At 42.1% G+C, this 26,750-nt stretch overlaps 1 protein-coding gene across 1 annotated transcript in view; it reads left to right on the forward strand.

The window, feature by feature from the left end:
* The window catches only part of gucy1a2 (guanylate cyclase 1, soluble, alpha 2), a 43,641-nt gene that overhangs the window by 14,375 nt on the left and 2,516 nt on the right, over positions 1-26,750 (forward strand). Inside the window, exons 4-7 of the mRNA XM_071515890.1 lie at positions 1,217-2,115; positions 17,328-17,540; positions 18,382-18,654; positions 20,414-20,557. Of these exons, the coding sequence (XP_071371991.1) occupies positions 1,217-2,115; positions 17,328-17,540; positions 18,382-18,654; positions 20,414-20,557 (1,529 nt within the window). The remainder of the gene's footprint in view (positions 1-1,216; positions 2,116-17,327; positions 17,541-18,381; positions 18,655-20,413; positions 20,558-26,750) is intronic.

Genomic DNA, 26,750 nt, shown 5'->3' on the forward strand with positions numbered 1-26,750 from the left:
CTTAATTTCATTATGCTCCTCAGTACAGTCAATACTCAACCTCACCTGTGTGTATGTGTGTGTGTGTGTGTGTGTGTGTGTGTGTGCGTGTGTATGTACGTGTGTGTTGTCCAGTCTGCCATGTTCAAGCTACTCTAATTGCAATGTGTCAGGGTTGACTGATCAGACAGCCAACATCTGCTGTGAGAGTGTGTATCTGTGTGTGTGTGTGTGTTTGCATTTGTGTATGTATGTTTATGTGCATGTACATACTGTATGTGTTTGTGTGTGAGGTTGTGTGTGTGTGTGTGTGTGTGTGTGTGTGTGTGTGTGTGTGTGTGTGTGTGTGTGTGATGTTTGATCATCGTTCTGCTCTGTGCTTCTCCTTCACATCAAATAACTGCCCACACTCCGGCCATGGCTGACCAGCTGTCAGCTTCTGTGGGTGTTTGTGTGTGTCAGAGGCATTTGTGCGGATATGTGTGTGTGTGTTTATGTTAATTTGAGTTGCATCTGTGTGTGTGTGTGTGTGTGTGTATCAGTGTCTTTGTATGTTTCTGTATATCTGTCTGTAAATGTTACTTTGACAATAGTTGTTTGTGACAGAAGATATTTTTGAATGTTGTAGTCTGAACTGACATGAAATACTTTGTGTGTTGTCTGTAGTTCTCTCACCAATTTCTATTTTATTTCTACCCATTTTGGGATTTTTTTTTTCTGCTTGGATTCAGGTTTTATATATTTTAAGATTTAATTTTAATTTTGCTCTAATCCTCTAATCCTAATTTTGTTAACTCAGTTATTATACAGTCAGCAGGCATGCGACATGCTTATTTTATCTTATCAATATTTATTATTTTAGCAAGTCTTTGATCTTTAATTACTTTGAACACTGGTATTCTGTGGCTGATGTGCTTAAAATTATTTTTGGTGAATTTAAGCCTAGGCCAAAACATTTCATGCAGCAGAAGGAGTAGAAGTAACATTAGGTTTTATCTAAAAGGCAGCAGAAAGTGACTGGATTAGTGAGGTTGTGGTTATTTTGTGAAATATCCGTGAGTGCTTGTTACCTAGACCTAAACTCTGAGTTCTCTGTATGTCCGTAGTCACATGCCTACTCACACATATTGCAAATGCCCATATGTATGGTTTTGTGTGGGCGTAGATGTATGGTTGTGTGTGCAGTTCTGTGTCACTGACATCAGGGTGTGCATGTTTTACATCTCCTCCCTCCTAGGAGTACCATTCTGTGAGCTGCGAGAACATTTTGGAGAAGAGTTCTTCGGCCTCTGCTTTGAGGAGAATGAACGAGTGCTCCGGGCCGTGGGCGGCAACCTCCAGGACTTCTTCAATGGCTTTGACGCCATTTTGGAACACATTCGCACCTCCACGGGACGCCGTGCCTCCTCTGAGAGCCCCTCCTTCCAGTGCAAGGACCCTCACGAGGAGGAGAAAGGCAGAAGAAGAGTGGATGTAGTGGGAGAGAGAGGAGAAAGAGAGGGAAGAGGGAAGGTGTTACTTCTTCATTGTTTCAACCCTGCTCCTGTTGTTGGATTGGTTATGCCAGGTCTGATCAGAGCTGTTGCCAGGCGGATTTTCCACTCAGAAGTTGAGGTGGAGGAGGCGCCACCTCTAACTCCCTTATCGCTCAATGAAGATGCAGAACACACAGACGGTGACGCCACCACCCACACCCTGACCGCCTCCCCCTCCTCCTCCCCCACCCCTCCCTCTCCTTCCCCAACCTCTGCTCCCTCAATTTGCCTGTCCTTCCTCATCCAGAAAACATCTCCTCCTTCCCTTTCCTCCCTCCCAAATTCTCCCTCGGTGACCTCCACGAGGGCCCCCCTCTCACTCTCCACCAACCCCACTGACCTGTGCATCGGCCTGGCCACGTTCTGCCGTGCCTTCCCCTTCCACCTGGTCCTGGGGCCCCGCATGGAGCTACTGCAGCTTGGAGAGGGGCTGAGGAGGCAGGCTCGCATCGAGCCCCACCGGAGCCTCTCATTCAGGGACTGTTTTGAGATCGTCTCACCCAAGATGCAGCCTTCATTCCAGGGCATCCTGCTGAGGCTTGCATCCCCCTTCACCATCCGCACCAGGCCGGACTGCACGCAGGCTGGCACCAAGGAGAAGGTAAAGGAGTCATAGCTAACAGATATAGCTGTTGTGACCCAAATGTGACTGCATGTGATTGTAAATTATTGCTGTAATATTTCTAAGCCCCTGAAAGGAATTATTTGGAAAATTTAAATCCAGTTCCAAATTTCAAGGCATCAGAAGACTCAAAGAAGTTAATTTACTGACCCGAGCTTTGTGCTAAAATACACCTATTCAGTTCTACTTTAACTATTTGAGAAAGAATAGCATAGAACGGCAGAATGGCAGACTTTTACAATGGTTACCACAGATAGCTACAGTATGTTTGACTAGACACTTTGAAACCAATTTCTTTCTCTCCATTCTATGATATGTTTGAAATAATAAACAGCTCTTTTATTTTATGATTAGTTTAAAATCCATTGCAACAAAGAAAATACAAGTATGGAAACAAGACTAGTGCTGGGCACATGGCCATTCAATTTTGCGGTCCACTCCTACTAGTATTTCTTCTGCAATGAGATGGTAGGAAGGCTGCAAGAGATAATAGGGGCGACACAGATGAGAAGATTCTGGTGGTATTCAATGATTGAGTAAAATAATTTATTTTAATTTCTTGGGTTAAAAACTATTAATTGTTTTATTCAGTTGCTGTCTGTCACACTGTCAAGCACACAACTCAGGCTTTCCAGACTGGAGAGACAGTGAACTATGGGGACCTTAAGCATCTCACCATCTCAGTGCTGTCATATAGGGTTATATTTTATCTTTGACAAGCAACTGACAATTTCCAGTATTTGACTTAATATGCCTGGGGTGCAAGATGGCTGGGTCTTGCACTATTTGGTGGATTCCCATTTGTTGCAAACATCCTAAGTGGAAGCAAACACACAAATCCACAGTGTGCTCCTGAAGAAGATACATTTAAAAACAAAGAGTAGTTGTCTCTTGTGAAGGCTCCATGGTAAATATGGGGGAGTTGGGTAGAGTTTTTGCATCTAAGTTGTTCCTTGTTGAAAATTAATTAGGAATTCACAGTTGTATTGGGAGAGCAGCAGAGTTTTGCCTTATATGGGTAGGGTTGGCCACACCATCTAGAAAAGAAGAATTTCATTTTTATCCGTTTCAAAAGAGATTGTTAAGGCCAAAACACACCGGCGCCTCATATGATGCGCGTCATGTGCCGCCCCTAGCACTAATAGGAAGCGTCGCGCTGCAGTGCGTCAACAGGAAGACGACCAACCACACACAGCACGGGACAACGGGACAACAAGACGAAATTATAAATGAATGAATAAATGTAAAGTAAGTACCGGTAGTTATTTATATAATATAGTTATATTCTACACACACGAGAGACAGTGACAGCTAGAGGTGAGGAGAGGAAAGACGTCGAGCTGCCATGGGAGCAGAGAAGAAGAGCTGCTACAGGAGCCGGGATGTAGAAAACAGCTTTTTCTCTGGGAAACAGGGGCAGTGACGCTAGAAATAGGACAGTGGCGTGAAGTGTTGCGGGGCGGCGCGCGCCTAGCTGCCACTGGTGTGGGAGTTGTACATAGAAAATAATAGGGGCGGCTGTTTTGATGCGCGCCGTACGGCGGCGGTGTGTTTTGGCCAAGTCACTTGGTTACGTGGAGTAGCATTCCACCACATGTTCCCTCCGTTGCACCACTCCTGCAAGCCTATGATCTTTTTGGATGGGAGGAGTCTTTTGAATATACAGGTTTGAATCGGTTCCAATTTGCCAGACACAATCAATCAATTCCAGTTGTATGCTGTATCCAGTTGTCTATTGATTGGTCGGTGTCCGCATGCTGTTAGCAACAGCCCCAAACATCCTGATCCTAAATGGAACTGACAGAAAGGAGATTGATCAGGTCAGCTGCAACTACTCTCTTCTCCATTGTTTCCCTGGCTGTATTTTCTGGTTTGCTGAGACCTTGAGACAGAGAAGTGTTTGCATGGTAGTTGTTGTTCTTTGTATTTCTCCTCTTAGTTCTTATACCTTGCTTCTTGTAGGTATCTTGTCTAGTTGGGGGCCAATTCTGCGAGTGTACCAGATAAAATAAGATGAAACATTCTTTTATCCCCTTAGGCAAATTAGGTCATTGCAGCAGCAAAATAGATAGATAGATGCCATGATCCTCACAGGGCACCAGGTAAAATGCATTTCTAACCAAACCTGGGTTAAACAGTATTAGATACGCACCTGCCATGAACAAACCATTGCAAATAACTGAAAATAAAGTGCAGGTGCATTCAAATAAGCAAAACAGCGTCCTGTGTGATCATGACCTAAAGCACTCCATCTCATCCAAGGGAATGTGATTGTTGTATTTCATCCACCCCCTTTCCACCAACACTAGCCTAATCGATGGGTTTCAGCTCAGAGGGGGAGCCATGGTACCCTGGTGAAGGACGGAGGCTGCCTGTGAGCTGAAACACGCTGGTTATTTTATCTTTTGTCTTTGACTAGCCGTGTTTCAATAAAGGCTTTTTAACTTATCCACCACCTTAGTGTGCCTTGGACATCTGTACATGGATGTCTTTTCTACAGTTCCAAGATCAGTAAGCTGCTCACTACAAACACATACCTCCTTGTTTCTTTGGTTGTTTGCATAATTTCTTTGTATTTTGCAAGTGAACTATAAACAACCCAGGTAGTGCTTCGTCATTTTTATTTTTCCTTAATTACTGGAGTATTTATTGTCCCCCATAATGAAATCAAGAAGGGGACTATGGGTCACTCTCCATCTGTTTCCTTGTTTATTTGTCCATCTGTTCTTCCGTCACCTGTGACATCTTACACAGCTGTTTGGATTTTGACAAAACTAAGGGTAATTATGCATCTCACCACTGTGTTCTAGCATTTTCAAAATTACACTGATTGGCCCAAGGGAGGCGCTGCATTTTTTGTTTGTCCATTCATGTGTCACAAGCGATAGCTACTGTATTTAGACACCACTGATCGGATTTCGACGAAACTTTGGGAAATGAGGCATCAAAATTACAATTTTTAATAACCAGCTATATACCAGTTGTATATCTCCCACACCGCAAATTGAATTGATGTGAAGGCACATACCAGCTATTGTTGTTTTACAAATTGGCCTCTGGGATCATCAATGTATGCCATATTGGATTTCCCACCATTTTGAGTTTGTTGAAAAACTCATGTTTAGTGACATGTTTAGTGTTGCTTGTTCACTTTGGGAATGCTTCATATAAGGGTAGCTAACTTATTCAGATTGTCACACAGTTCCCTCGTGCTCTAACAGATAGTCATGGCAACAAACAGGATCTTGTTTTGCAGCCAGTTAGCAAGCTTGGCTGGAGTTTTGGGCGCATACTTTTCGCAATGATTGAATTGGGGCTAAGCTGTCTGGCAGTCAATTACAGTTGGCTTGCACGCACGCACGCACGCACACATGCACACATACACACACACACCGCAAGGTTCACATTCTACATGTCTGCAGCAGTAGCAGCAGGATTCCCCTCTTCACAGTCTCCACACAATCTTTCTTTCGCTGTCTGTCTCACAAACTCTCATTCCCTCTCTCCTTCTCTCTCTCTCTCTTTCTGATTCTTACCAATTTCTCTTCCTCTTTCTATCTCATGCCTTTTCTGTTTCTCCTCTCTCAAGTATTCCCTGCCTTGCTTTCATTTCTCTCTCTCTCTCTTGCACATACACACATTAAATTCATTTAAAAGGATTTATACCTATAGAAAATGGAAATGCAACAATAAATGTTCAGCAAATGCTTTCTCTTTCATCTCTTTCCCTCTGTCCCTCTTCCTCCTCTCTCCCATCCACAAAATACCCTGATATGAGAGGTACTCCAGCGCATTCACTCTGTGCACACTATCCTCACAGTAGGTGCCTTTTCTGTTGCTTCTTGTGTGTGTGTGTGTGTGTGTGTGTGTGTGTGTGTCACCAGATTACAGTTGTTGGTGGTTGGGCTGGAGTGATCACTCACAAACATGCCTTTTACAGTAACTGCAAGTTAGCTTTTACAAGTCATAGAATACATGTGAAAACATGATTTGTTGCCCTGGTATTTAAGGATTTCAACCATTCAGTCATTTCACTTGGTTGAATGACTTCCATTCTCTAGGGATTTGGATCAGTGAAATGCTATTTTAATTCTAGTGTAATCCTACCATATTTCAGAACTGTGAAAGTATACTAAAGCAGAGGTTTGCTTTTTGAATGTTACGGTTTACTTCCAATGCACACCTAGAGTAACAAGTGATCACTTTGAAATGCCACATGCAGCCTAGCATGCCTACCAAGCCTAGTGTTTTCAGAGTGTTTTTGTTTTTCATTGTTTATGGTTTGTTTTAGTCGTCTTAGGTGCTAGATGAGGTTGGCATCAAAAAAGTCAAATGATTGCCATAGTTCAGATAATCATAGGGATGTATTTCAAAGTGAATTTGGCAGTGGGGGTCAGAACAAAGGGGAAGAGTATGCATAAGAAGAGGAAAAATATGTGGAATAGTGTACGTATGAGTTCAGGGTTAGCTGAAGCATCTCGGTTCTGATTATGTGCAGTGGCTCCATAATTGTCAAAAAAAAGCACTGCTAACTAAGTTAGACACAGCCTGCAAGCTCCTAAACACCATCAACCAGACGCTTGAAAGATTAGTGTTCCAGTATATATGTGTTTGTGTGTCTCTTTTTTCTTTATTTTTGTCAGGTGAATCTTGTGTTACCTGGGCAGAGAAACAAAGAAAGAGAGTGAGAGAAACAGAAGGATGGGCTGACATTTTCACTAGAAAGGGCAACGAGAGAAGGCGACAGGCCAAGGTAGAGAGGCCAAGCACCCCTGTGCTGTGCTCTGTGTGTGTGTGTGCGTGTGTGTGTGTGTGTGTGTGTGTGAGAGAGAGAGTGAAACTGGCCTGTGGTGGTCTTTCACTCTGACCTCCTCCATCTCTTCCCCCAGGGATATGGGCTGTGCAAGAGACATCCTGAGACTCACTGAAAAGGTCAAATCACATCTCTCTCTCTCTGCACAGTGTGTGTACTGTGGTCAGCACACAGTGGTGTACACAGGTGCACTGTCAGAAGCTCTCTTTTCTAATCAGCGAATCACCCTTCCCTCACTCCAACCTGTCTTTATACCCCACTCTCCTTCATTCCTCCATCCTCAAACAGAGGTGACAGCACAGTGCAGCAGGTTGTGGCACAGATCAGCGTGTTGCCAGACTGGCTAGACTCGCTTCTGTGCCGTTTCTTGAGGCAGGTTGAGGCATAATGCGGCAAAGTTAGAATATACATGAAATTTTAATGCCTGCAAAAGTATTTCTATCACAGCGTGCAAGTGCTGAGTCGTCTCAGCAAACCCAGAACCACTGATTTAAGCAATACGCCACGAGACGCTGTGCTTTACAGTGGTTTTAGAACAGCTAATAGGTGTTTTTAGACACAATGCGAAGTGGATGTAGTAAAAAACTGAATGGAAATGTTCAATACATCTTTTATTTTAATTCAATATTAATTAAATAGTAGTTAAATGTTATTTTGGCAAGCAACACAGTTCTAGGACCTGTGTGTGGGGATTTAATCTTTAATATTTAATATTCAATACATATGTGATCACAGATCTGTGGCTTTGAAAGTGACTCAGCCAATCAGAACCAAGGACTATGTGTTTTATGAAAAACATTTTTCACAACCATGCATGCTATGTGAGGCTGAACATCCACCAGGAACCTCCTTTTTCAGTGCTAGCGTTTATTCTTTGTTCTTGTCAATGGAAATGATGCCATTTTGTTAGCCTAGTGAGCTAGACTTCCCATCCAGCTGTAGCTGGAAGGTGATGGTCTAGAAACCTGAGACAGAGCTATCACTCCAACAAAGGTAGGCGGCATCATTAAGTTGCTAAGCACCTGGAATTTACCTGATGTACAACAGCATGGCCAACATAAATATTGATGCCCATCGTGTGGACCAAGCAGTGGATGCAGCCATAAGCAAGCTTAGCCCTGTTTGGTAGACGAGAAGGTTGTCTGTTACTTTAAAAAATATTTTTTACATGTTGTAAAGTGCTATTTATTTTCAGGTTCTGCCTGCACAGTTTACATAAACTTGTTACAAATTTACTCAGCTGGAATGTTTGCTGCTGTTGACATTTTCTCCCTCACTTGACAAGAATGAATTGGAGAGAAAATGCTCCAATCGCAACACCTGCCTCTTCAACTGTGATGCTATCACTGTAGACAACATCAAAAAAGTCCCCAAACTCTCTGTGTCAAAGAGTCTGTTTAGGACCAGGCAACCTGAAAGTGTTATGAGCTTAGCATGTTTTTACTGCTCAGAATATAGAGCACTAGATGTTAAAACTAAACTTAGCAACAGCTGGAGCCAAGACCAGTGCTTCTTACAAGTATCTGTTTAAAGTGCTGCTAGCTAATAAAACGTGTTTCACACTAAGGTGGAAACTTATGACTTTGTGCCAGTTGACCTATAGAATTTTCAGCAATTAACAGGGAGTGATTCAGGGAGTAGTTACTGATCCTAAACAAGTGACAGAAACAAGTCTATCTATCAGCAGCTCAGGATTAGCCGGAGGAACCACCAGGATGTTCACAGTGTATTCTCTTAAATAGCATCTGCAATGTCAGATTTTCTATTTCACAAATGCTGCTGCATTGCATTTATAGGGCATTTTGAAAGAAGAGATCTGTGTGTGTGTGTGTGTGTGTGTGTGCATGTGTGCACCTGCATGTGTGTGAGTACAAAGAGAATTTCGACATTAGCGCCACCTTTGATCTGTTTCTAGATAAATCACTGCTATGATGGTTTGTTTGTTCAATGGGGAGTGCTTTGAAAATCACTGCCATCTCTCTCCCTGTCTCTTTGTCTATTCCAGACAAATTTACAAAACACGGAGAGAAGAAGAATAAGAGAGAGGAAGGAAAAGAAGCAGAGAGAGAGAGAGAGAGAGAGAGAGAGAGAGACAGAGAGACCACTAGTCATGGACAAAGCATAGATATTTTTAGTCTGATTGTTGAAATTATGACAAAGCTTTTGAAATTCTAATAGAGTAGAAAAGTGAGATAATCACTGACTTGATATTTTCATTTTTTAACCCACTCATCCAGACTTACTGCTTCAGTTGGATGAAAAAGTCATGTCTTGATGCCCATGTATTTTTCTAACCATGCAATCACTATAAGGTTACATGCGACCTTGCGAGACTGCGAATGAATTGTTTTTTGTTGAAACCACAGACTGTAGAAAATAATGGACAAAAAGGCTGTGACGTCATCTGTTGACTTTCTACTGGCCCGTACAGAAAGTGGGATGCCGGCATGTTGCATTTTAAGCTTGCCTTTAGTGGCAAGCTTCTATGTTTAGGTTGTGTAGTTTGGCCAGGAGTTACTGCGCATGTGTAAACTTCACTATAAGCCACTGTTGAACTGGAGTTAACAGTTTCTTTTGTGGTGATTTTTTGGTGCGGTTGTTTGGAAAGTTTTCCCATTCAGTTTTTTGTGTGATTTAAATTTTGTGTAAGTGTTTTCGGAGCCAGCAGGTTAAGACCAATTTCCCTGATTTCTTGAGATTCTACAACTATTAACTTCTTTGATATATGTTTTTCATAGTTAAAGTTATTGTAGCGAGGTGCATATTGTTTGCTGGATGTTTTCATTAAAATGGTTGCTGTATGTGGGTTTTCATAATTATGTTGAAATATTCCGTTGTAAGTGAGCCTGTTCTTTTGTTTAAGATTGAATGTGCTGTAGTAGCTAAGTTAGGAGGCCTGACGTCAGAGTTGTGCAGTAGCGCCCACCACAAATTATGTCTCCCTCTTCTTTTATGGTAGCCTGGAAAGTAGCGTAGATGAATGTGTTACAGTGAAACTTTCTGCTGCAAATTGCAGATTAAAATTCAGCATTTTGTACATGTATTGTACATGTGTATTCAATGGTTCGCTTAAACCCAACATCTTTCATTCTTTCCTAACTTATTTGACCAGGTCTGTATTGCAAATTGTCCACCTATAGCACTCTTGATTCAAATAGCAATCATTTAACTACATTGCCACATTTCCACCTGGCGTGTGGATGAAATATAAGCATCCGAGTTGTCTGATGCAATTTTCCATTTACATAAAGTGGACTAAAATTTTCCCGTTGAGTGGATTTTCAAAAGGGTCATCTGTGTCCTTCAACTGGATCAAAATTTCAATCTGGCAGAGGATGATTGTGTTCCTGTATTCTGACTGAAGTGTTTATGTGGTGTTGTTTCATTTGAGTGGGGCTCAAACAGTCCTATCAGCTTATTACCTGTATGTACCCAGCTACATTTAAATGTTGTCAGTGTTTTTTTTATGGGTTGCATAGATCCTACAGTGTTGAAACTTGCTCAATTTACAAAGGACAACACCAACCTTCAGTTCAAGTATTTAATGAATTTGTTATGATTTTTTTTGTTATGATGTGCCAGCAGTGTTTCAAACCTTCAGTTGCCTCTTTCACGTGAAACAGCAAGGATGTCTCATGCCATAGTGGTCTTTTGTAATTGTGGGTGTTTATCCAAGCTACATGTCAAGTCTGTGTGTGTGTGTGTGTGTGTGTGTGTGTGTGTGTTTGTGGGTGTGTACACGTTTTACTGTGAAAGTGGGATGTAAGAGTACTACACGATATAGCCAGAATCTGTGACAAGATAAGAGCATTGCAGCATTGTGTGTGTCTGTGTGTGTGTGTGTGTGAGAGAGATGGAGGAGAGAGGCTGACTCATTGACTCTCTGCTGCTCAGTGCTTGTTCATGCAAATGAGAGTCTGTTGACATGCCAGAGTCTGCTCACAAAAGACAAACCATTAGCTGTCCATTCCCCTTCCCGCTATCCCTCTCTCCATCTCTGTCTCTCTCTCTTTCTTTTCTCTTTTCCATTTTTCATTTCCAATGCATCTCTTCTCCCTTTCTTTCTCTCTGTCTCTGTCCCTGTGTCTCTCCCTCTCTCTCCTCTCTCTCTTTCTGCCTCCATTTCAATATCTGGTCCTTTCATCTGTTATTCCTCCTCTCTCTTCCCCCTCTTCTCTCCTTTTCATCTATCTTCAGCTGCCTGGTTGGTTGGTGATAGGGCTGCCAACCTGAATCTATAAAATTCTGTATATTTGTATAATCAAATGTGCACAAGACAGTGTGGGCTACCCAAACATTGCTATTATAAGGCACAGCAACACTTATACAGTGCCATATCAAACCACTACAAATGTTTCAGATTCATGTTACAAATGTATAGGCCCAAGTAGGCCCAATACTGGAGTAGATTACTTGTTAAGATGGATAGTTTTGCTGTGAGATGTTTAATCAGACTAATTATTTTCTCCTACCTGTATAGTTCTTCCATACAAGCTGTTTTAATACCTTGATAAAGACAGCCTGACTATGAAAACATGGCTAATCTGTTTTTTAAATCTGTTAGTTATGAGTGCATAGCTACTTTGAAGCAAGTTTATGCACCCTCTACATAGATGTGCATTGAGTTATTGCTAAATATTGGGGCACAACATACTGGCCACTGCTTGCAGTCTGCCATTGTGGTTTTATCTGCTTTTGTAAAAATACATCTTACATGGACAGTATCTCATGCCTTCTCTGCTCCTTGTCTCCCTTACCCTCACTCATGCTCTTTTCCTCCTTTTTCTTCTGTCTTTTTCCTATCTCTTTCCCTCTATCATGTGCTCTCGTCCTCCTTTTTCTTCGCTCCACTGTTTCTCTTCTCTCTGTTTCTCTCCCATCCCCCTCCGTTCCTTACCCTGCCTTCCCACCTCACTTTCTCTCTCCCATCTCTCCACCCCTTCCCCCTCTCTCTGTATCTCTCCTTTTCTCTCTCTTTCTCTCCTATCCACCATCCTTCTCTCTTTCTCCTTGCTTCTCTCTCTCCCTCTCTCCCCCTCTGTGCTGTGATGATGGAGATGCAGGCAGAAGGAAAGGAGAGTGCTGAGTTAAAACAGAGGCGCTCAACTAGGCCAACACAACAGCCTCCAGGGGTGTGTGTGTGTGTGTGTGTGTGTGTGTGTCTGTGTGTGTGTCCATGTCTGTGTGTGTTTATATCTCTTGTGTGTGCTTCAATGTGTGTGTGTGTGTGTGTGTGTGTGTGTGTGTGTGTGTGTGTGTGAGAAAGACAGAGAGAGCCAGAGAGAGAGAGAATGAGAGTGACAGAAAGAGAGACAGGCACTGACAGCAACAGAGAGATGGAGAGAGAGAGAACGACATACAGTATGTACGTGTGTGCATATACACTGAATGTAGATAATATTTGGGACGTCTTCCTGATATTGAGTTACAGCCCCTTTTTGCACAATCCACATCTCAATTGTGTCAAAGCTTAAAAATCCTTCTCTAACTCGTCTGCTTCTCTTTATCTCCATCCCCTCCTTTGTGATTGGTATAGATTTAATTAGGGAAATCAATAAGGGATAAAGACGTCTACCTGGATTCACCTCATTAGTGTACTTCATGAAAAGTGTCCCTAATATTTTGTGCATTCAGTGTACAGTATATGCAGTATGTGTGAGAGAGACAGACGTAGATATAGAGAGAGGCATTGAAAGGCAGAGAAGACGAGAGACAGAATGAGAGAGGAAGCTAAATTAGTACAAGCAGCATTACAGCATTACAGTTATTCCACGGCATTCTGGATGGCATTCTGGCTTTCCCGGTTTTATAGTCGCCATGGAGATGGTTGTTAGTATGTCAGGCGTGTAGTCCCTCCCACTCGGCCAGACACAACCTCAGGAAACAGCTGCTCACATCCTCCCACTGACTCCCACTGCTGACATATATATATATTTTTATATATATTTATATATTATATATTTATATACATTTATTATATTTATATTTATTATATTTATATATATTTATATTTATATATTTTATATATATAGATATATATATCTATATATATATAGATATATACACATATGTGTGTGTGTATGTGTGCGCATGCGTTTGTGTACGTACACGTGCATGTTTGAGTGGGTGTACTCATGTGATTGTTTCTTAAACTCCCATAGGACACTATGACTACAGCTGTGTATGTCTGTGTATTTGTGTGGCTCTGTGTACAGGTGTAAAGCCCGCTACAACCACAGCTGAATGTGTGTGTGCTGTAATGTACGGAGTGCCTGCGTCTGGTAAACTGCTGCAGCACACTACATCTATAGCTTAATGTGTGTGTGTTCCTCTGTATGTATTAATGTGTGTTATTGTGTGTGTGACTATCCAAGTGTCACTCAGTAGTACACACTGATTTGGGTGTTTCAGGAGGTGTGTCTTGGTACTTGGGCTCTGTGGGTTGAAGGCTGCATATGTGTTTGCATGTGTGTTTACACTTATGTCTGTGTGTCTGAGAAACAGACAGTGTGAGGCAGTGTGTGTGTTTCTGTTGGATGGGGGGTAATGCTGTGTGTGATTGTGTGTGTGTGTGTGTGTGTGTGTGTGTGTGTGTGGATGTAGACTGTATGTATTATGCAGACCTAGGAGAGCGTTGTGCTATAAATAAAACAGGGCTGCAGTGTGCTCACTGGCGGAATAATCTATCTGACACTATGGAGAGGGAGAGAGAGAGAGAAGGAGAAACAGAAAGATGGAGAGGATGGAGAGAGGCTGAGAGAGAGACAGATGAAGATGGAGAGAGACACAGAGAGAGAGAGAGAGTAAGGAAAAGAAACACAGACAGGGAGCCAGCGGGAGAGACAGGGAAATTGGAGAGAGAGAGAGGGAGAGAGAGGGAGAGGAGGAGGGAGAGAGACAGAGAATAGCTTATCTATCCACAGGGCCTCTCTAGCAGAACTAGTTAGCACTCTGGAACAGCTAATAGTCACATTCAGAGGGGCAGTAATGTCCTTCCTCAACCTCTCCTGGGGTAATTTGCCACCCATGTCCATTTCCATTTTTCTCTTGCATGTCTGCAAGGAATAAGAACTGGCCTGTCTTGTTCACATGTACTCCTGTGAAAAAGACCTGCCCTTAACACCTGTGTTAAGGACATTGTGCATGTCCTACACACATTTGTCAATGTGTGAGTGGACGTGAGTGGAAGCTAGTGAAACCAATTCTAATTTATATTTTGCAGATACAATTCCTGATAGTATTGCCTATGTCTGTGCATCTTTCTGCCATGTGGGATGACAAAACTATCTGTATCTATGTGACAAAATTGCCTTTTAATGTATCCTAAGAAACCCATAGGCTATATCTATCTACCTTTATATACATATGTATGTTATGATATTTGTGTTTCAAGGACACTTGGATGGAGTCTGGCTGTTGTGGGGGTCAAACCTGTGACATTATGATCACAGGATTATCTCAATAAGAACTATGCCACCAGCTCACCCTTGTTTTTACAGGCTTTTTACATACAGGTCAGCATGCATTATGCATGAAGCCCAGCCACCCTAAGTGAAAATCAAAGCACCCACTAAATCATACTAATCTCCTGCTGTTATTTTTGTTATCTGTGCTGTTCATGTGTGTGTGTGTGTGTGTGTATGTGTGTGTGTGTGTGTGTGTGTGTGTGTGTGTGTGTGTGTGCGTGTGCGTGTGCGTGTGTGTGTGCGTGTGTGTGTGTGCGTGTGTGTGTGTGTGTGTGTGCAGGTATATGTTCTCAGTCTAAGATATAAATAATTTAGCTGAAAAAGGCGCATCATTTATGTGCTAGGGCAGCTATGTGAAACTGAATGACACTGGCCATGGCTCTTGCCATTTTTACTGGCAAAAATAGATGCAGGATGCAGGATGGAAAGCCCCTTGTTAAAACTGACCTTAACGGAAAATTCACCGTAAACCACCTTAACAGTGTTAAAAAACAGCTATTGATCAAGTACTGTACCTTGGTCAGGTTTTGGCGTCAGTCCCTCAGAATCGAAGAGGAAATAATTCTTTCTAGATTCACCATTTTACATGATGTTCAATAATCATACAGGGAGAATTGAGAGATGTCAATTTCTCCACTGACAGTAGTCTCAATAGACCATAATGCAATGCAGCCACAAGACATATTGTGTTTTGAGTAAGGGCATGGCTACAATCATAGACATGCCCAATGTCATAAACTAGTTGGCTAGCTAGCTATATGTATATGTCCATATGCCCACCTTTATTTGAAAGCAAAAAGTTCACGCCTGTTCACTGGAAGTTGTTGAATGTCATTCTAGGAAATGTAGGATATAATTAACTGAATTAGAGGTAGATGAGGCAGGTTGAGAGAAAGTGGTATTACAACAATTCCTCACAAAATAACTACTGGAATGCAATGAATATCATAAAGACAGTGTGGAGTATCTGAGGGTGTATTTTTCCCTTGAAGAAATACACCTCCTTTTTGGTAAAGCTGTTTTGGTCAACTTCTCAATGTGTGATGACAATATTGACAGTTTCAGTTTTGCGACTTGTACTTATTTTACTAATTTATCACTTTATGTGTGGCACCAAAGCTGGCACCAAAAAAATCAGAAAAGGTACCTGACTGTATTTCATCTTCTGCAGAGGTGAAACCGTTACTTTTAGTTGTACAATGTTGAGTTCATCAAAGAGTTTATTTGCAAAGAAGTTGCTCTATTCCTTTAAAATTTCACCATTTCAGCAAATAATCAGTAATCATCTGTGGTCAGGAAAGCATTAAATGTCCCAAATTAATCAGTTTAATTTTAGTGTATGTGTGAGTACACATATTGATGTATACATATCAATGTTATGGGTCTGTCGATGCCCTGTATACGTGCAGAGCGCACAGGTGAGAGGAAAGACAGTATCAGGTGGACTAGACCTCCATAGCAACGAGATGGCTAATAAAAGAACATAAACTACCATGAACAACTCTCACTGTCTCACTCTCCCTCTCCCTTCCCCCCTTTCCCCTGGCTCATTCTGTCTCTGCTATCTGATTTTATACTTACTGATTTGCTCACATACTTTTTACTGTTGATTTTGAACTGTGTTTTATTGTATTACTGTTATTATTAGTAATAGTATTTCTATTAGTAGTAGTTGTATGGTAGCAGCACCAGCAGTAGTAGTAGTCATATTATTTCTATTCTCTCTATTTTCAGGCCATCTTATAGGACCACAAAGTATATTTAGGACTACAAAATACAGTCACATCCATTACCAAGACATTGTAGGACTGGTCTCAGATGGTAAAACTTTATCCAGCCATTCATTGGGGGAGTCTCATTTTCAATCTTCCTCTCTTTCTCTCTCTTATCCCTCATGTGAGTCAAATGATATTGAGTAGCATTTTTGTTGCCTCTTCTCCCTCCCCCTTCACTCTCTGTCTCAGGGTTTTCCTTTTCTTTATCACCACCCCTTCTGCAGTCAAGTTTATTTGTGTAGCCCTTAATAACAGTTACAGTTTCAAAGGGATTCACAATGCCCACATTTAGAAAAAATACATTGAAACGGCACTCCCCACCCTTAGACCCTCAACGAGAACAAGGAAAAACTCCCATGAAAGCCTCATTAGGAAAACAAAATAATGAATAATAATAATGGAATAAACTTTGGGAACGGCCTCACAGAGAGGGATCCGCCTTCCAGGTGTGCCGACAGGTGCCAAGAATGGTCAAACGCAGATTAAATGTTGATAACAAAATGAACATTCACACAGAATAATAAAATAGCAAAATAAACAGAATAACAACACTTGAGCGAATATCTGGATCTGGCGCAGGGGCATCAACGGCAATTTGGTCACCATTGTCATTGTTGTCATCAATGTCATCATAAGAATGACAGCTGCTGCAGGGATGGCAGAGCTGCCGCCTGGGTCACCATGGACAACAACAACCACCAGATGCGAGGAGGGAGAGAGAGTTGAGGATCATGCTGATGCTGCCCAAGTTGATGTTTGCTTTCTTCCTCTCTCATTGCCTTTCGTTCGCCAATGATTGATGCTGCCTCCATTCATTTTCTATGAGATGTGAGTGCAGGGCATGCTGGGATAGCTTGTGGTGTGATCCAAGTACGCGATGCAGGGAAAGGGGTGGGGAAAAAAGTTCAACACAAGTCAACTTTATGTAAATGAGCGGTGTTCAATAGGCGATAACCAATATATTAGTCCACATGACGATGATTGCACAATGCTTCTATCGGCTTTCAGCCACTTTGTCATTACTAGGAAGTAATGTTAGCTGTGATTTATTGACATGAAAAATGAAACAAAATCAACAAAACAACTGACTTTTCTGACTTGACCTCTTCTTTCCCATCTGATTGCCCTCTCCGCCAGGTAATGGAGTTGAAGGGTCAGATGATCCACGTGCCCGAGTCCTGCTCCTTGATGTTCCTGGGCTCGCCGCGTGTTGATAAGCTGGAGGAACTGATGGGCAGGGGCCTCCACCTGTCAGACATCCCCATCCACGATGCCACACGGGACGTCATCCTGGTGGGAGAGCAGGCCAAGGCCCAGGACGGCCTAAAGAAGAGGATGGACAAACTCAAGGTAAAAGGGCTTGATTTGCCACTGTCATTAACCCTATTTGTGTGTACAGACACCCCAACCCTGTTGGATCAGCTAACTGGGTCAATCCATTAGAGCAGGGCAACTGAACTCATCTAATGTGGTGATGGTTGACCAGTTTGTCATTGTCAGCTGAAGAGTAGCCAATCAGGCTTTTTGCTTCCTTGTTGCTTTGTTTTTCCAGTGAAAACATATTCCACCTGCTGGTACTGTCCGACCAGAATGGATGAACAGAAACTGATCACATAATGCAAACTGTTTTTTTGTTGTTGTTATCACCCACAATTAGACATTTAGCTATTATGTAATACCAAAAATCCCTCCAAAATAGTCTCTATGCATGGTAAATCTCTGTTTTGTGGTTGGTTTCCTATCAGGTGCGGAAATCTGCCGACTGGAAGTAACTCTTCCTCATAACTTGCCGTCAAAGTATCCTTGGGCAAGTCACTGAGTCTTGACCTGCTCCCATGTAGCTGCTCACTGGCCAACAGTTTGGCATCACTCTCTCTCCTACTGCAACTACTGCCCTAGGCCATTGTTATAAATAGATATCTCTTAGTCCACTTGCCTGCCCAAATAATGGTATAGTAGTGTATCAGACAGACTCAGGCATAGAGAAACTCACCCACACACAAATAAGCCTATGGAGAAATATCACAAATAATATCTAATTTATTCCGCAAATAGATTTACATGTACCAGCATTTTGAATTTGGTACAGTACCCCTTCAACATCATTGTCATCAATACCTTCATCAAAGCAAAGCACACAGAACAAATCGATCTCCCTCCTTCCCTCCCCTCTGTCCTCCTCCTCTCCCAGGCCACATTGGAACGGACTCACCAAGCACTGGAGGAGGAAAAGCGGAGAACCGTGGATCTCCTCTACTCCATATTTCCGGGCGATGTGGCCCAGAAACTGTGGCAGGGTCAGCCTGTGCCCGCACGCAAATTTGATGATGTCACCATGCTGTTCTCGGACATAGTGGGCTTTACCGCCGTGTGCGCCCAGTGCACACCCATGCAGGTCATCTCCATGCTGAACGAGCTGTACACGCGCTTCGACTACCAGTGTGGCATTCTGGACGTTTATAAGGTCGGTAGACAGACACACACACACATACACACACACACACACACACACACACACACATATGCACACACACACATACACACCCTTTCTCCTTCACTACACACAATCTATAAGGTACATGATATGGATATTTGGAAGGCATTGTGTTTTTGTGTGCACTCAGATAAACAAAGGTAGACTCACGGGTCTGCAGATATATGGTCATAAGGACACACATACTCAGATACTGTGTGTGTGTGTGTGTGTGTGTGTGTGTGTGGAAAAAGTAACTGATTAATGGCTAATCTGTGGGAGCTTAACAACGATGTGTCAATATTGTTCCTCTGACAGTGTGGCTGGGCAGAGCAGGGCCTAGTTACAGGGCCTAGTTACAGCCATCCCTCTGTGCATCCTTCCTTCCTTCCTTCCTTCCTTCCTTCCTTCCTTTGTATCTATTTTCCTTAAGAGCCCACTGGCTTCAACAACAGCCTTCCACTTTTATCCATCCTCTCATCCATCTGTCTGTCTTTCTTTCTTTCTTTCTTTCTTTCTTTCTTTCTTTCTTTTTTTATCTCTATCAGAAATGTCAGATATCAGATGGAAAATAGAGAGGCAGGCAGTGAGATTGAGTGTAGAGAGCGATTATGTGTATGAGAGTAAAAGAATGAGAATTCTGTGTGTGTGTTTGTGTGTGTGTGCATGCGAGAGAGAGAAAGAGAGAACAGGAGGACGTGGAGAGGAGAGGGAGAGAGTCACCCATATGTTGCCATTGTCATGGTTACTCTGTCTAAATGACTGAACTGGTGGTAAATGAGAGCATTTGTCTCCTTGTTTTTTCTCTCTGCTCTCTTTGTTCATTTCTTTTCCTCCTCGCTCTCACTATCTCTCTTTTCTTTCATCACGGCTTTGTCAACTGTCATGACACATAGCCCACTCTTTCAACTGTGGGAAATATGGCAACACACACATGAAAATGGCATTCCTTATTTGCTTTATTCACCTGGGTTCAGTATGAATTTGGCTATGGGCAATAATTCTTGAACGGTGAAAGATTTGCCATTCTACCTCTTCAGTGGCACAGTAAGCTCTCATTTGTCAGGTCTTCTATAAAAATCACGATTGGCTGAATCTAATAACATTTAATAAGTTATCTTGATTTAGGTTTTAGTGATTATGAGCGCTATCTCTGTTCATTGTAGTTGGAATTTGTGAGTGGTTTCCCTTTGCTAAAGCTCCTTTGCAATGGGGAAAGGAAGTCTTTCGTTGCACTGATTTGACTCCCGTATCTTAGGAACAGTTGAGAATTTCATTCAAACATTAAATTTTAGTGTCACAATTTTAAAATTATAAAAATGACTGGTGGAAATCAATTTGTAATTACAATCATATGACTTTGAGGTCAAAAGCTTTTTTTGTCCATGGTTGTTTTCTTGTTTCATTTTGAACAAATTCAATTAACAGATTGCTTCACTCCCATATGGTTTAGACATTACCACGACGGTGGTTAAAATGACTGAATTTGTCAATTAATTGTCAGTTTATTTATTGTTTTATTATTACAATAATGATTTTTTTTTGTGTGGGGGGGGGGCTTTAAGTAGTGTTTGTATAGTAAAGTTATAACATTACAGTGAGGGGTGTGTCCAATTCCTGGAGGTGGTGTGAGTAATCAAAAGGCTTCTAGTTTCACACATATGCGTACAGCCACCAAGGCATATCAAATTAACTCATGCCAAATTCCTTATGCCCCTCCTCCCCATCTTCTCCTCCAATTCCCATACAGATCGAGACGATAGGTGACGCCTACTGTGTAGCAGGCGGACTCCACAAGAAGATTGACAGCCATGCTAAGCCAATCGCACACATGGCTCTGAAGATGATGGAGCTTTCAGAAGAAGTGCTGACGCCTGATGGAAGACCCATCAAGGTGAGTTTCCATTGGTCGGAAGGATGACAACGATGATGATTATGGTGATGATGATGATAATGATGAGTTTGAAAGGGCAGTGCTAATGTTGGTACTGCACACTTCCTCTTAGTAGTGCAGCAGCAGTGCAAGCAGCCTGTAATCCATGGCTACATTTGCAATGTGCAGTGATGTGAAAATGTTATTCTATTAACTGTGGTCTATTGTTGGATTTCCCTTGCTGATACATGGAATTAGAAGCCTTTTAACTGCAAATTAGACTATGCAGGGAATTCTGTCTGACAGCTCATACATGTCTCATAGTTGTAATATTATGTAGCTCTGTGCCTCAATGTAAATTGGCCATCTGGACATTTCACTAACTTGGACACTCTCCATTCCTGAGGGGTTTGGCTTGGCAAGGTATTACTTTAACATCACTGCTTTCTCCACATGTTGGTGTGTATCTTTGAGAAGACAGACAAGTGCGCTTCTCAGAGTTCTTGGCTGGGTGCTCTGCCTCAAGCAAATAGTAGAACAGTAGGGATTGTTCTGGTGTGTATCTTCTTGGGTGAACAAGGCCCATGTCCTCATTCTAAGGCAAGCTGGATTTAGCCTCTGTAGCTAAAAGGCTTTTATACAGTGTGACTGTCCCATACACTGGCACTGGGCACCCTGATGACTCAGAGGGCTAGGCTTCTGTACATGCTGTGGTGTGCTCACAATATTGTGGGTTTGAGATCAGCTCATGACTTTTGTCAAGTCATTCTCTCTCTTCTTACCCATCTTCCATGTCACTCTTCACTGTGTGCAGTGTGATCTTGTGAAGCAAAAATGCCTTCCTTCCTTCCTTTCTTCCTTTCTTTCTTCCTTCCTTCCTTCATTCATTAAATTCAAGCAGGCAAAACTACAAACATCAACGGAAACACTTTAAATCTACTGGACGTATAAATGGCCTATACTTTTGAAATGGCATCACACAATAATCCACATAAAGTTTATTGCTGCATGAGATCCAGTAGTTCCCGCGGATCCCCTCCCACAGTGCAAAGATGATCATTACCGGTAAAAGGTGGATAAGCTGGGGCGCCCTGGTGGCTCACCGAGTAGGGCATACCATTTGGCTCAGGCCTTCCCATAGCGACCCGGGTTCAAATCGGACCCGTGGTCCTTTGCTGCATGTCCTCCCCTCGCTCTTTCTCCCATACCTTCCTGTCTCTCTCTCAAATAAAGCATAAAATGCCAAAAATAAAATCTTTAAAAATAAAAAAAAAGGTGGATAAGCTTGTGGAAATTGATCATGATTAATTCCATCCCGGCTCTGCTACGGCATTTTTAGCCGGATCAGCTGTGTAAAAACAGCTTCTGATGTGCTGTAGCGCTGCTCGTCTTTTAGCACTGTACCACAGGGACCAAAGGACCTGTAGCTTAGGCTACAGTAATTTGCTGAATGTTTTGGTGAATGTCTGGTTGTTTTTGCATTTCCTCTCCTGCTTTGTCCCTATAACTTTACCTCCCTCTGCTCATCTTCCTCTTTTCCCTTTGGTTTTGCACATCTCTCTTCTGTCTCTCATTCTGGCTCTCATTTTTGTCTACGATTCTGTCTCCAACTAAAGTTGAATGAGCTGTCTTGTTGGTTGTCTGGCTTATCTGACTGCATGTGTTTATGTGAACCTGTCTGTGTGTGTGTGTGTGCATGTGCGTGCATGTGTGTCAGTCCAAATATGTGTGTATGTGTGCCTAAAAGAGTGGAGATTACTAACATAGGATGTTGACTGAGGCAGTTCAAGTCAGGCCACTGACAATGCAAACTGTTTACAACAGCACTCTGCTGACTCTCACAATGATTCCTCAAATCTCCTGGTTAGTAAAGAGGATTTACCACTAGCCTGGCCTAAAAAATACTAGCTTCCCTGGAAGCGTGCTTGGAAGTGAGATAGGTTCTTAAATCCAAGGGCAGAATTTTGGACAGCAATCTGGGCAACTCTGATGAGCAACAGTGCCCAAGTTGCCTCGGCATTGTTGCTTTAATCACACATGAACTTGCCAGCAAACATATAGAAACATATATGGCAATAGCACTACAGACTGCGTTGTGTGCAGTTGCCATGGTGACAACAGAGAACATTCTTGCCTGGAAGGGTTTATGTTGTAACTGACAGACGTTTTGCTGTTAAAGATCTTTGAGCAAGCTGCTGCTAAGACTGGAATTAGCCTGTAGTAGTGGATGGATGGATGGATGGATGGATGGATGGATGGATTTAAAGAGTTACTATCATTTGAGGATGGGATCAACTAATATTCACTTTCATAAAGAGAGAGAGAGAGAGAGATTGACAGCGAGATGACAAACTGGCAGGGGTCAAGAAAGAAAAAGATAGGGAAAGAAAGAGAGGGAGAGTCTGTGTCAAAGAGACTAGTAATTTTAATTTGTTGCTGTCGATGGATGAATGGAGGGTGTTTTGATGAAAAGAGGCGAGGGGCATTTGTATTCTCTTCCAGCAAGCTGCATGTGTCATTTAACCAAAAACACTAACACAGAGTCAACACTGGGGGCAAAACACAGCACCATGCTGTGTGTGTGTGTGTGTGTGCATGCGTGCTTGTGTTTCTTGATGTAGTTGCGTGAGGTGCATTTGTGTTTATAGTGGGGGAGGCTATGTCTGTATCTGTAGTGTGTGGGTGTGTGATGTTTCTGATGTGTGTGTTTTATTATGTGTGCTTGCATCTGAGTGTGTGCGTGTGTGTGTGTGTGTGTGTGTGTCTGCGTGTCGCTCCTGGTTGTTTTTAACTGGCCAACCTTTGTATCTTCTCCATCCTAACAACTCAGTAATAAAAATAACCACTACAGTCCTCTCTGTCTCTCACTCCCCGTCCCTCTCTCTCCCTGTCTCTATCCTTTTCTTATTCTACTCTCTGTCTCCCTGCCCCTCTCTCTCTCTCCCTCCCTCCCTCCATCTCTCTCTCTCTGTCTTGCCCTCCCCTTTCTCTTTTTCCCTGTGTCCCTGTCCCTGTGTTCCTCTCTTTTCTATTCTTCTCTCCGTCTCTCTTTCTCCATCTCTCCATTCTGTGTTGCATCACGATGTGCAGGGAGGGAAAGAATAGCTGTGTGTGTGTGTGTGTGTGTGTGTGTGTATGCATACACATGCGTGTGCTTCATTCACCTCCCACAACCCCCAAGGGTTGTGTGATTGACATCTCTGTTGTTATGACGATGTTGCAGGAAACAGTTTTATGGTGGATCATTTTAGCCTGTAGTTTGTTAGGTCTGCCATGTACATGTACTGTATGTTTCCCTAGCCTTCAGCTATCTGCAATATATCAAGTTCATTCTGCTACTTCTCACTTGTTCTTTGCAAATTATGCCCATCAGGGTTGTTGTTTGCATGCTTGCAATGTTATATTTCAAGCAGTTATGTTTCTTAAAGGTGCACTGACATGGCTTTGGTAAAAACATGTATTCCGATTATCAACTGCAATAGAAAAACGGCACACTTACTATAAAGAACTAATGTAGAACTGTACAGTTTTGACTGTACTCAACTGTTTGAATAACTGCAATGGCATTAGATTCAGACGCTGCTTTGAGGGACTGAGTGTAGAACCACCTACTTCTTCAACATATGAGTCAAATACACTGAAGGTTATCAGGTAACAGTATCTTGGCAGAATATCATGCAGGCCTACTATCTTTTATGACTCATCAAAATTGTGACATGAATCTTTGAGTCTTAATAACCCTCACAATTTTTCATTGTTAAAATAGGTGTTAAATCCACGTCAGTTGTGGAGCTGTCTGTATTGGTATTGTCACATACTTTTTATGGTTTATTTTACTGCCTATTTAAGTGGGGTTTGCCGCGCATAGGGCAATACAATGAGTGTCACAAAGTTTGGACAATATATTGGACAATATTCGCAGTATTCAAAGTATTTGAGATTCAATTTTGTATTTGTTGTATTCTGTGACAATGTACCTGACTCCATCCAAATTGTCACTGTCAACTCATCAAGTGTTCCATGCAGGCTAAAACAATCACTTGATTGTTATTGGTATTAGTATTAGTATTGTCATGCTATTGGCAAAGGATGAAGGGTTGGGTTTAATACAAATGTGTGTGTGTGTGTGTGTGTGTGTGTGTGTGTGAGATGAGCTACTCTTTTGCAGAAACGGATAGAGGATATGAATTAGGGAGGGACTGAAAGAGGGATAATTGAGGGAATTCAGCACAAACCTCTCATCTGTATAGAACAAGAAGGCATATGATTTATTTATGTCTGTGTTCAGTCCAGTCTCTGTCAAGGTGACCCTTCACTCTTGGGCTGCCTTGGTGGCTTAACAGGATAAGATGCATACTTGCAAGGTCATGGGTTATAAAAATCATAAAATTATAAAAATAATCTTTCAGAAACTGACATTACAGAGACAGAGAAGGAAAGAGAGAAACAACACATGCAATTTGTTTATGATATATATTCTGTCCACTCTGTTTATACCTCTTCTGTTCTTCATTTTACTGTATTCATTAATTTTAACAGAGAGAAACAGAGTTAGAGAGAGAGACAGAAACAGAGATAGACCGGTAGCTACTGTATAACAGACAGGACAGGACTGTTCTGTGTACTGCTGTGCTCCTACCACTGTCCATTTGTCTAGAAATAGAAAGGCCTTGCCAAGCACTTTTGCCCTGCTCTCACTCTCTCTCCTCCTTTTCTACCTCTCTTCCCCTCGTTTTGATACAAAGGAGAGTTATAGAGATGTTCAACACTTCAGGATGATAAATGCTCTTCAGTGAGTGCACTCACCACCGGCCAATGCTGTGCTGTTATGCAAACTAGCATCGGAGCTGAGAGAGAGAATTGAGAGAAATGGGCAGCGAGGGAGGAATGGAGAGAGTGATCCAGAGAGATGGACAGAGACAAATAAAGAGAAACAAAAGAATTGTTTGTGTTATTGATCGATATTACTGTTTTAGCTTCAGGCCCACAGCAAACTATTTGTGTGTGTGTGTGTGTGTGTGTGTGTGTGTGTGTGTGTGTATTACACCTAGCTTACTACTGCATCTTTGAGATCACCATCCAGCCTTGCATGCTCAAGTCAAGGTAATAAAAGAAACTGAGTTGTAAAATGTTTGCCTTGGTGGCAGGTTGCTTAATGAAAGGCTTTCAAAGTTATGTAACCCAACATCAACAAAGCAGGATTTGGAGTATTGCAGGGTCCATCAATTACTTTGCATTTTAAGAAGTAGTCCATCATTTCTTCTCGTTACAAGACATTTGGTGCAATCATTTCCTATTTGCTCGTTCCCATCTGTATTTATTAAACGGTTTCCAAGTGTAGGCTGGGTGTAAAAGACTAACCTATCACTAAATCCAATTATTTTGATGTTTTCAAAAGGCAGCTACTGTGAATCCTAAAAGGCAACTACATACTTTTTCCCACCGTATTTAAATGTGTTTTCAATGTTGTGAAATGTTAATTAGAAAATGCTCATTTGATTTTCCCCATCCTGAGTGTTTTATAAATAAATAACGGTGTAATAATCGTAACACCTTGAAATCGTTTTTCCTCAGACTATATTCGACCATCAAAATCTCATAACATTGCATTTCTACTGTGTGTGTGTGCGTGTGTGATGCTTTGTTTTCGACAGCTATATCAAACCACATAACAACTCCCCTCTGTCTCTATCCCTGTCTTTCTCTCTCTTTATACTTTCCTTTTAGCATGGCCAGGGGGTTAATAGAACTTGATTGGTTGGCTGTGTTGTGCGCCCTTTGCTGATTGGTTCGTTGAGGGCCATGTGCTCTGGATGCTGACTCATAGAGAAAAGGAGGGGGAGGGTATATCAGTGTATCTGTGTGTGCTTGTGTTTTGAGAGTAAGAAAGAAAGAGAAGGAGAGGGGGCACTGGATGCATGTTTGTTTTGTGTGTGTGTGTGTGTGTGTGTGTTATATTGTAGAGACAGACAGACAAGCATATGGCCATCTGTAAGCAGCTCAGCTCAAAAAGGGGTCAGACTAGTGCACCCATCACCCCTTTCTTTCTCTTTCTATCTCTCTCTTTCTGTCTCTCTTTCTCTTTCTCTCTCTCTCGCCTTATCTGTCTCTCTGTCTTCCCTCTCTCTGTGTCTAGATTTTGCCATCTAATTATAGGTCTATTATTTTCTCTATCTCTCTTGCTGTCCTTCTGTCTGTCTCTACTCTCTCTACC

This window comes from Centroberyx affinis, unplaced genomic scaffold (genome assembly GCF_046629955.1).
Source record: "Centroberyx affinis isolate AG114_WGS23_722 - 3 ecotype Tasmania unplaced genomic scaffold, CSIRO-AGI_Caff_v1 ptg000376l_1, whole genome shotgun sequence".
In the NCBI taxonomy this organism is placed as follows: Eukaryota; Metazoa; Chordata; class Actinopteri; order Beryciformes; family Berycidae; genus Centroberyx; species Centroberyx affinis.